Raw genomic sequence first — 10,529 nt, forward strand, 5'->3', positions numbered from 1 at the left:
GTCAAGACACGTTATAACACCCTGGTCTGTTCGTCACGTTCATCTCTAACACACTGTAGTTATTGTAGTTATGTCAGCTGTGCTATAAGCTTGTTTAATAGACACGAGTACCGTCCTCACAGTAACAGGAAACACCTCTTCTGATTTTAGAGTTTTCATAAATTTTTCTAGACATTAAATCACAATAAGGATGTTTAATCCCCATGCAGTTTTATCTGTTAATGTGTGGCCAATGTGATCAAACACGTGAAGAACTTAAAATCAAACATACTCAAAGATAACACATTAAATCAACAATGCCTGCCATTTTTAGACTTTACACAAATTCCCAATATTTTACAATTTCTTCTGCTGTCTTGCATGAAGTCAAAATGGGCTTTGAAAAAAGAAATCAACACATTTGCAAAAGGGTGTTTTCTCCCAAATGCTTTAATTTGTGTACACAGTTGACAGATTTTCTACACATCTAAAGAAGCCTGCATTTGGAAGCATAGCATTCACTTATTTAAAAAAAAAAAAAAAGAAAAGAAAAAAGGAAAAAAAGATGAGAAAAACGGGGTGAGGGAGTTGGTATACCTTGAAGATTAGCTCAACAAAAAAAATCACGACCCGGCTTTGGGCCGTTCACAAATGAAGGAAACTGTTCGTTCTGCCCCTGAAAACCCAGAGGCGTTTTGCACGGGTCAAACCCAAAGCCACCGGTCTGCAGTGTGACCTCTCTGGCCACGTTTGCCACCAGGGTGGCACGTGACGGCGATCCAACACCCCTGGATCAGAGTGGTGCTACAGTCCAGCATCAGGGACCACAGCTGGGACGCCGGAGGAAAGCTGTGCACCACTGACACCTGGTGGCAACGCTGTGCCATTACAGCCTTACGCTCTAAAATGATGAACCTTATAAGAGATGCAAACACACACAACTGCTGACATGTGTTCGCCTAAAGCCCAAGTCCAGTTCCCTGAAGCTTGACCTGTTTTATTACACAGTATGGCACACCAGTCATTTCCACATACTTCACTCACTGCCTGTCTCATTCACTCTCACCCACACACACACACACACACACACACACACACCCTCCATCTCTGCGTCAGTGGATTGGTGGTCTGCAGACTGTGCTGTAAGGCCTCGACCCCCGCCAGGTCAGCTCCGCCCCCACGTCCCCGACCCCGCCCTCAGTCATCGGCGGTCTCCAGGACGCTCTGGCTGAGGGCGAGGTCCCAGTAGTGCTCGGTGCCGTGCTTCCTGAAGTGCTCTCGGGCCATGTTCTCCGTGGGACACTGCTTGAACTTCACCTCGCCGAAGCTCCGCTCCTTCGCCGTGCCCTGTGGGGCAGGAGGAAAACCACAGGAGCAATCGTTCACGTTTGTATAGAATTAGTGGTTAAAGCACGTGGGCCGGTACACTGAATTAGGGGTCAGCCCGGGTGGAGACGGGGGCGGGAATAGGGGCGGGGCCCCAGATGCTCACCTCCCACACCAGCGTGCACTTATTGTTCTTTGCCGCCTCTTCATCCGAGCCTTCCACCTCTGGTAAGGAGGGACAGGGGTCAAAGGTTAGAGGTCATGTCCGTTAGACTGGCAGTACCACAAGTCAACAAACCAACGCGAGGTGGAGGTGATGTCATGACTGAAGAGGAGGAGAACACGCTACACACTGAGCTACACTCCCGTGTGCCAAAGCCTCTCGGTTTAGAATGTCACGGGATGCACAATTAATACTTTTTTTAAAAATTGTTTTTCAAAACTTTAATGCTTCATCTCAAGCTCCAGAGAAATGTGCTAACTAAAGCGTGGCTAACTAAAGCGTGGCTAACGCGGTCGCTCCGACGGTCTTGCAGCTCCCACCGTCTCTCTTGGAGTTCTGCTCCTCCCACTTGATCCGGTGTAGCATCAGCTTCTTGAACTTCTTCTGGGATTTGGGTCCTAGATGACACACACACACACAGACAGACACACAACACAGACACACACAGTTTCAGGGCAGGGAAATGTAGTTTTAGTGTGAGAACTGCAGGCTGGAGCGCAGGACCGACTCCACCCCTCCTCCACTCACCTCCCTCCACCACCACGATGTTGACGTCTTTGTGCAGCACCACCGTGCCCGTCAGGTACAGTTGGCTCGCGTTGGCCTCCACCTTGAACTTCTTGGCCGGGTTATGCAGGTTTCGAATTCTGGGGAAGGGAGTGAGAGGTGGTGTCAGGGAGATGGAGGCACATGGTGGAGGGTCAGAACTCTCGAGACGAGTAGCGTGGCCCGAACGAAACTCACCAACGTGCACATGCACCAATACCACATCACTTCATTAAAGACCTGACAGAGCGTCACACTGCACCGAGGTAGCTATGTAGCTCGGTTACCAGTGTTGCGAATAACGCCGTTAGGTAACGGCATCATTTTGTCAGTAACGGGATAATATAATTAATTACTTTTCCTGTCGTTACAACGCCGTTGACGTTACTGGTCATTAAAAGCGGTGCGTTACTATATATTGATATACTAATCCGAGCGGACCGCTGTCCAGGCTAGTGAGGAGTAACAGATCTCGATAGGTCACAGTTCTCTGTGTAACACCTGTTTAACTTAACAAGTCAGTAAGGGATTGGCTAAGGCAGCGTTATGGTAGCCAATCAGAGCCAGTGTTGTTACACTCGTGCCGAAGCACACGACACAAACGGAGAAGAGGAAAAACTAGCATTTTCAAGGTGGCGATATAAACATTATTTAAGAAAATACTTGAAGTTCCTGAATGTCTACCAGACTGGGTATTTGATTTATTTAAGAATAGAGGTTTTATTGTTACATTTACTTCTGTTGTGAAAAAACCAGTTGTCTCAGGTTGAGAGAATTTAATTTAATTTGATAGATGTAAATGCACTTTATATAGTGTAACTGTTTACTATTGCTTTTTTTTTTTTTTCCCAAAGATTTGAGATTTTAAAGGATTTTGTCCTGCACTGGTCTGTGGATGTGCAATAAACGAGTAACGAGTTACTTTTATTATAGAGTAATTCAGTTACTAACTCAGTTACTTTTTTGAACAAGTAGTGAGTAACTATAACCAATTACTTTTTTAAAGTAACGTTCCCAACACTGTCGGTTACACACTCATAAATGTGGATAAATGTGTGCGTGTGTGTGTGTCACCTGTAGACTGCGATGTGGACTCCTTGACTCAGATCCTCTCTTAGTTTCTTAACCTTCTTCTCTTTCCTCTGTTCTGCTGTGAGCTTACGGGCTGCGTTCGCCTCTTCGTGGGCCCTACACACACACACACACACACACACACACACACACACACACACACACACACTTTCTCTTAAGCACTTACAGTGAGTACTCACACACACCATGTGTGCGGTTCGAGCTGCAGGAGCGTGTGCGGTTTGAGCTGCAGGAGCGTGTGCGGTTTGAGCTGCAGGAGCGTGTGCGGTTTGAGCTGCAGGAGCGTGTGTGGTTTGAGCTGCAGGAGCGTGTGTGGTTTGAGCTGCAGGAGCGTGTGCGGTTTGAGCTGCAGGAGCGTGTGTGGTTTGAGCTGCAGGAGCGTGTGCGGTTTGAGCTGCAGGAGCGTGTGCGGTTTGAGCTGCAGGAGCGTGTGCGGTTTGAGCTGCAGGAGCGTGTGCGGTTTGAGCTGCAGGAGCGTGTGCGGTTTGAGCTGCAGGAGCGTGTGCGGTTTGAGCTGCAGGAGCGTGTGTGGTTTGAGCTGCAGGAGCGTGTGCGGTTTGAGCTGCAGGAGCGTGTGCGGTTTGAGCTGCAGGAGCGTGTGTGGTTTGAGCTGCAGGAGCGTGTGTGGTTTGAGCTGCAGGAGTGTGTGCGGTTTGAGCTGCAGGAGTGTGTGCGGTTTGAGCTGCAGGAGTGTGTGCGGTTTGCTCACTTCTGTCGTTTGGCCATCTGTGCTCGGACATGAGCCTCCACCTTTGTGGGATCCTGCACAGCATCCGTTCCCAGCACACGCATCAGGTTAGAGATACGCACTACACACACACACACACACATATATCTCTGAGTACCAGCAGCTAGCATGACAGGAACATCAACCATTACATGCAATTTACAAGCTTGGGAAAGGTCGCGGGAAAGGTCACCTTTAGGCTCGGGCGGGGGCATGAGGCCCAGCCGCACCTTCTCCTGCACCTCCTTCTGCCCCTCGCGCCTCGTCTGCCTCCGTAGCTTCTTCCGCTCCTTCTGGGTCAGGTACACGCCCAGCGTCACCGGCTTGTCCGGGTCCACTGGGTCGGGGGAGAGGGGGGGTTAAGAGGGTTCAAACCGCCACCGTAACGGGGCCGCTCGGCCTCGGGGGGCCCGGCACGACGGACGAGGGCGCTGCGCAGGTACCTGGGGGAGCCATTTGAGCCGGGTGCTCCACCAAATTAGTCACGCCATGGAACTCCAAGTCGTCGAACACCGTCTGTTCACAGCTGAAAAGCAGAGACGGAGATCTTAGTGTGGCGGGGCCCGGGAGACACGGGCGTGGGGGTGTGTGAGTGTGTATGTGGGGGTGTGTGGCCGAGCGACGGTGCGCGCGCTGCTCACATCTCGAGGCCGAAGGGGAGGACGTAGGAGTCCCACCACTCAATGGAGGGCGCCTCGCCCCCCCCCAGCTCCTTCTTGGGGGCGATCAGCGCCAGCTTGGTGGAGGCCTGGATGCCCGTCTTCTTGGCAGCCTGGGCGATCTCCATCTGTAACCTCTCCAGCTGCGCCTGAGAGTGGGAGGTGGAGGAGAGAGAAAGAAAGAAAGGAGGAGGGGATGAGGAAGGAGGTCACCGGCAGCTGCGACCTCCCTGGGTGACGGTGCGGGGGGTTCGTACCTTGGTGCGTATGCGCTGGGCGATCTTCTCAAAGCGGCCCTTCTCGTGGAAGCGGAAGCCCTTGCGCGCTCTCTGGGGCGGCGGGATGGACATGCGCGGGTCGAAGTAGGAGGTGGACTCCAGGTCTTCGCTCGGCTTCTCCTTCAGCTGCTGCCGGAACTGCTCCCTCTTCACCGCCCTGATGTTAGCTGGACACACACACACACACACACACACACACACACGGGGTTAGAGCTGGTCAAACACTTGGGGCACAGGCAGGATCTGTGTGTGTGTGTGTGTGTATATGTGTGTGTGTGTATGTGTGTGTGTGTGTGTGTGTGTGTGTGTGTGAGAGTGTGTGTGTGAGAGTGTGTGTGTGAGAGTGTGTGTGTGTGTGTATGTGAGAGTGTGTGTGTGTATGTGAGTGTGTGTGTGTGTGTGTGTGTGTATGTGTGTGTGTATGTGTGTGTGTGTGAGAGTGTGTGTGTGTGAGAGTGTGTGTGTGTGAGTGTGTGTGTGTGAGAGTGTGTGTGTGTGAGAGTGTGTGTGTGTGAGAGTGTGTGTGTGTGTGTGTGTATGTGAGAGTGTGTGTGTGTGAGAGTGTGTGTGTGTGAGAGTGTGAGAGTGTGTGTGTGTGTGTGTGTGTGAGAGTGTGTGTGTGTGTGTGTGTGTGTGTGTGTGTGTGTGTGTGTGTGTGTGTGTGTGTGTGTGTGTGTGTGTGTGTGTGTGTGTGTGTGTGAGAGTGTGGTGTGTGTGAGAGTGTGGTGTGTGTGAGAGTGTGGTGTGTGTGAGAGTGTGGTGTGTGTGAGAGTGTGGTGTGTGTGAGTGTGTGTATGTATGTGAGAGAGAGAGAGAGAGAGAGAGAGTGTGTGTGTGTGTGTGTGTGTGTGTGTGTGAGAGTGTGGTGTGTGTGGTGTGTGTGTGTGTGAGTATGTGAGAGTGTGGTGTGTGTGTGTATGTGAGAGTGTGGTGTGTGTGAGTGTGTGGTGTGTGAGTATGTGAGAGTGTGGTGTGTGTGAGTGTGTGTGTGTGTGTGTGTGTGAGAGTGTGTGTGTGTGTGTGAGAGTGTGGTGTGTGTGTGTGTGTGTGTGAGAGAGTGTGGTGTGTGTGAGTGTGTGTGTGTGTGAGAGAGTGTGGTGTGTGTGAGTGTGTGTGTGTGTGAGAGAGTGTGGTGTGTGTGAGTGTGTGTGTATGTGAGAGTGTGGTGTGTGTGTGTGTGTGTGGGTGGGTGGGTGAGACCTTTTAAAGTGGGCATGCGGTGTGTGAGCTCCACTTCTTTGCCGCTGGCGTCGACGGTTCGGCCCAGTTCGTCCAGGATGAGGGGCGTGGGCTTTGTGATTTCGCGAGCCTCCACTTTACTGCAACACACACCTCAGACAATCACGTACAGCTCAAAGCAGGCGGGTGTGTGAGTGTGTGTGTGTGACGGCAGCACACTCACGGCGGTGCGATGCCCATGGCGTGGAGGTTTGCCAGGGCCACCAGGTTGTGGGGGCCGGTGTTGCCCACGGGGCCCAGGATGCCGGGCTTCATGGCCAGGGTGGACTGGATCTTGGCCTGGAGCTCAGCCGCCTTGCGCGCCTTCTCGATGGCGTCGTTCATGAAGCTGGCGGCCTGCGACGGGGCGATGGGCCTGCTGGAGCCCAGACCGGCCGCACCACTGGGGAGGGGGAGGAGCGCCCGGGGGGTGGGAGACTCCGGCTGGGGCGGAGCCAGAGGCAGTCTGGGCTGGAGGAGAATGTGGGCGGGGACAGAAACTAAGAGTTACAGTCAACTCGGACACACAAAACGGACAGAAAACATGAGAAATACCAAGAGCTGAGGACTAGAGGTCGTGACCCCCAAACTCAGAGATCCCAGGAACACGATCACAGTCCAGACGGGCGCAGACACGTGAGCAGGAAAACCGCAGGACGTTCTGCTTTAGCTAGCAGAATACGAGAACGTCCACTAACGCCGAAAAGGCTTCGGGTCTCAAATGTCCACACGTCCCCGCACGTGTGGACGATGAGGAACGACTGGCAGGAACAAAATGAAGTCATGCTGCGCTGGGTTCTGCACCACCTACTCCCACGGAGGTGGAGGAACAGACCTGAGGCATCACGCCGGGGCCAGAGAGTGGACTGTAACCCACATCAGTACCACCAAAAATAATAACAATAACAAGATCAAAAAGACACCTGGAGATAAGTGAGAAGAGGCTTTCACAAATGTGCCGGCGCACCGCAAACCACCTGAGCGCTCTCTCCATTTCTGACCAGCAGGTATGAATGCACAAAGGTACAGTGTGTGTGTGTGTGTGTGTGTGTGTGTGTGTCTCACCTGAGGTGCGGGCACCGGGGCAACGAAGCTGAGCTGTTTTTTTCTCTCCTCGATCTGCCGTGTCGCTGCTTCCATCATCTGCTTTATCTGCAGACAGAAACCGTAGAAACCAGGTGAGGCTCCGAACACATCGGTCGGTCTGGAGCGTGAACTACGGAGAAGCGCGTGGACGCCGGAGCGTGTCGCGCGGCCCCGCTCGACGGTCCTGCCGAGCGCTGGGGAATCGCACCGCGTGAGCGCCCGTGCGTGCAGGTGGGTTACCTGCATCTTGGTGAGCATGCCCGGGCTCTCGGCTGGAGGTCCGGGAAGAACCTCTGGCTCCTCAACCTCCTCAAAGCGAGGCACCCGCTTCTTCTTCGCAGCCAGTTCTCCAACGTCCCCGTCCTTGGGTGTCTCCAGTTCGTCTCCAAACACATCCTGAGAGAGAGAGAGGGGGTTGACCGAGACTCTAGGACTTTGAAACCCAGCGATGGGTACTGCTGGTTACGCGAGACACTTCTGGGCGAGGACTTACCTTGAGGTCTCGTTTGCGGTTCTTCTCTCCTGCTCCCTTGTTCCCACGCGAGATCCGGCTTTCCTCAAGAGCCTCGAAGAGCCGCTCCACGAAGCCGCTGGCCGAATCGTCCAGGAAGGGCCTGAGCTGATCTGACACGGACACGCAGGAACCACACGGCCATTTAAACACAGTTTACACCCGAACACACCCGAACGGACCCGTCCACACGTCAGGGGTCCTACCTGTGGTCTTCCTCTTGTCCAGGCCCTTCCCCACGCAGTGCAGCGCCGCCGTCACCACCGTGGGCTCCGAGAAGCCCAGAACCTTCTTCACCGTCCGCTCCACCCAGGGCCGCAGCTCCTCCACCTCCCGCTTGGGCAGCGACATGCCGGGGAGAGCTGTGGGCACCACACGGGGGGCACGGCTCCGTCAACAACAGAGTGTGTGTGTGTGTGTGTGTGTGTGTGTGTGTGTGTGTGTGTAAACACGCCAAACTACCTCAGGCTGATACCTCAGTGAAACGACCCGGCTACACTAGTCACACTGTTAGCAGCGGAGCTAGCAGCCGCGCGAGCGGAGCTGAGCGCGCGAGCTAAGATGAGCGCGCGAGCGGCGGCGCGAGGACGCCTCGGCTGACCCGACTGAGCTCGAGAGCCGTTAGCTACTCGGCTAGTTAGCTTAGCCGCTAATCCTCACGCTACCTGCCGGGGCCGTGTAGGAGTACAGGGACTTACAAACGGTCCACTTCTGCTGTCTGGCGCCGGACTAAAGCGGTTCTTTCGAGCCTGCTGCGCCTCTTCAGCGACAAACACTATTATGGGATTAAAAACTGCACAATTCCAGTAACTTCCACAATCCCACGGCGTTGAGAAGACGTTGGGCAGCCGGAAGCGGAAACGCCAAACTTCTTCCGTCCAACACAACACGTGCTGATTCCACCTAGCGGCTCGGCGCCGCGGTCTGTGAGAAACAGACCCGTCGGCATGTCTGTTTCTTAAGTTTGTTTGTTTGTTTCAATTTTAGTTATTCAAAATTCATAGTATGCCGAAACAGATCTTGTATGCTGACATGTAACTGATAACGATGCAGTGTGTGATTGAGCTGTGCCACCACTGTCTCTTCTGAAATCACGTTCACACTCGTAATTTTTGAAAAAAAAAAGAAACATAGGGCTACTTCTTGCGTACCAAAATCGCGCATTTGGCATTCAAAGGAAAGGTTATCCCTTGTTTTGTGTTTTCCACACAGGTATTGTAGCATGCACTAAACGCATTGTGTAGCTGTCATTTCATAAATCGCCCACTAGTCTGCAGTCATGTGCTACAGAACTCCACAGAGTCCTTGTAAGTGAGACCTTTATGAATAAATCCTGGTTCTTACTGTCCTACTAAAGACACCCCACGACTTTCAATAGATTTCAACAGTGCATGGAAGCACCTGAGATGAAGCAATTATTCCTCTGTGCATTCATCTTCCGTGTTCCTCTGATGTGGGTCATGAGGGGGCAGCGGTGCTATGAACAGGCGTGCAGTGCCCCGGGGCGATGGCTCCCCATTCTGCCCGATTTGACACTCCTGGTGCGAAATCCCCCCCCCCCCCTCCGGTACAGACACACTACGCAGTGTTTGAGTGTTTGTATTACCAGTCCAGCCCGTTTCAGTTCCTCCTCTGCTCGACTGTACCAGCCCCCGTACGCCTGCTCTCCCCGTGATGTAAAAACCCACATGTATTCTCCGCTATCGGCTCAATAATTTACAACATTTGCTTTTACTCACTCTCTCCGTTTCTCTCTCTCTCTCTCTCTCTCTCTCTCTCTCTCTCTCTCTCTCTCTCTCTCACCCCTCCTCTCTCCATCTTCCTCTCTGTGTGCATGGTAGGGACAGAATGGATCAGGGTTTTGTGGTGGCTGGGCAGAACTTCACAGGTGCACACCCTACCCCATCACCACTGCCTCCCAGGACCCTCCGCCCAGCCCGAGTGTTCACCAGCGTCTCCACACTATCGCCACGGTGCGTGTGTGTGCGCACACACCTTCATATGCCAACTCAAGTGTTGACGTGCACTAGAATGTGTGAATTTATGCACACGTGTACGTCGTGTTAACACAGCTAAGTCATTGTGTGTGAGAGTGTGTGTCTGTGCACATGTGGAGTGTACATGGAGTGTGAAATTGAAGGATTCTCTATTTGCATGGACTCTGTACACAGAACCTGTGGTGCCTCACATTCCCTGTCCTGCTGACATGTGACATATCTAACAATGTAATGGTGATTTAAAATGCAGAGCAGAGGTCACCTGCGCTAATGTTGTCCAGGCACCACACAGAGGCCCCCACACCTCTCAAGAGCAACACTGGTTCATTTCCGATGTGTGTGTGCGTTTATGTGGATTCTCTACTGGGGTTTTTTGTTTGTTTTATAGGGAATGTGGACAGAGGAGATGCTTTGACACTCAATAAGAATCGTTCTTCCAGGTAACAGGACTTGTGGATGTCTGTCTCATTCCTGACACACCGTCTCAGTGTGGGCTTCCTGAGGCAGCGTCTCACGTCCTGCTCTGAGCTGCTGGTTTGGCTCAGAGGCTCCTTTGCACAATCTGCATCTTTGGCAGTGTGGGATGTTGACAAACATTTCTCCAGAGGGGCCTTACTGTACTGAATATTCGATAATTGACAAACAAATACGTAAAAGCTGCACTAGCATGTTTTACCGAGGTTTATTAACAGTGATACCGATGGGGTGTAGGCAGTACAGAATACATGAATGCAGCAAAACAGCTCTTTAACTGCACATGCAGCCAACAACCAGGCCAGACTACCTTAACAGATAGTGTTATTATAACTGAAACAATTGCCACACCTGAAGATGGTAACTTGTGTACTATGACTAAACCAACCAACACACACAAGCAACTGTAAATA

The 10,529-nt window shown here is 52.5% G+C and overlaps 1 protein-coding gene across 2 annotated transcripts; it reads right to left on the bottom strand.

Moving 5' to 3' along the window:
- Positions 1 to 411: 411 nt before the first annotated feature.
- On the bottom strand, positions 412 to 8,518 carry prpf3 (PRP3 pre-mRNA processing factor 3 homolog (yeast)). 2 transcript variants are annotated; one of them, XM_076970578.1, is made up of 17 exons: positions 8,344 to 8,518; positions 7,852 to 8,007; positions 7,628 to 7,758; positions 7,375 to 7,530; positions 7,114 to 7,200; positions 6,233 to 6,519; positions 6,031 to 6,149; positions 4,810 to 4,997; positions 4,535 to 4,701; positions 4,337 to 4,419; positions 4,087 to 4,230; positions 3,876 to 3,975; positions 3,149 to 3,262; positions 2,057 to 2,175; positions 1,849 to 1,926; positions 1,472 to 1,530; positions 412 to 1,326 (listed from the first exon to the last, which is right to left on the bottom strand). In XM_076970578.1, the coding sequence occupies exons 2-17, from the start codon at positions 7,994 to 7,996 to the stop codon at positions 1,177 to 1,179; spliced, it is 2,127 nt and encodes a 708-aa protein (XP_076826693.1). In that variant the 5' UTR covers positions 7,997 to 8,007; positions 8,344 to 8,518; the 3' UTR covers positions 412 to 1,176. The 2 variants fall into 2 exon arrangements, with proteins under 2 accessions (XP_076826693.1, XP_076826694.1); XM_076970579.1 differs by lacking the exon at positions 8,344 to 8,518 and adding an exon at positions 8,108 to 8,322.
- Between the last annotated feature and the right edge of the window lie 2,011 nt (positions 8,519 to 10,529).

Source organism: Brachyhypopomus gauderio, chromosome 13 (assembly GCF_052324685.1).
Source record: "Brachyhypopomus gauderio isolate BG-103 chromosome 13, BGAUD_0.2, whole genome shotgun sequence".
Classification (NCBI taxonomy): Eukaryota; Metazoa; Chordata; class Actinopteri; order Gymnotiformes; family Hypopomidae; genus Brachyhypopomus; species Brachyhypopomus gauderio.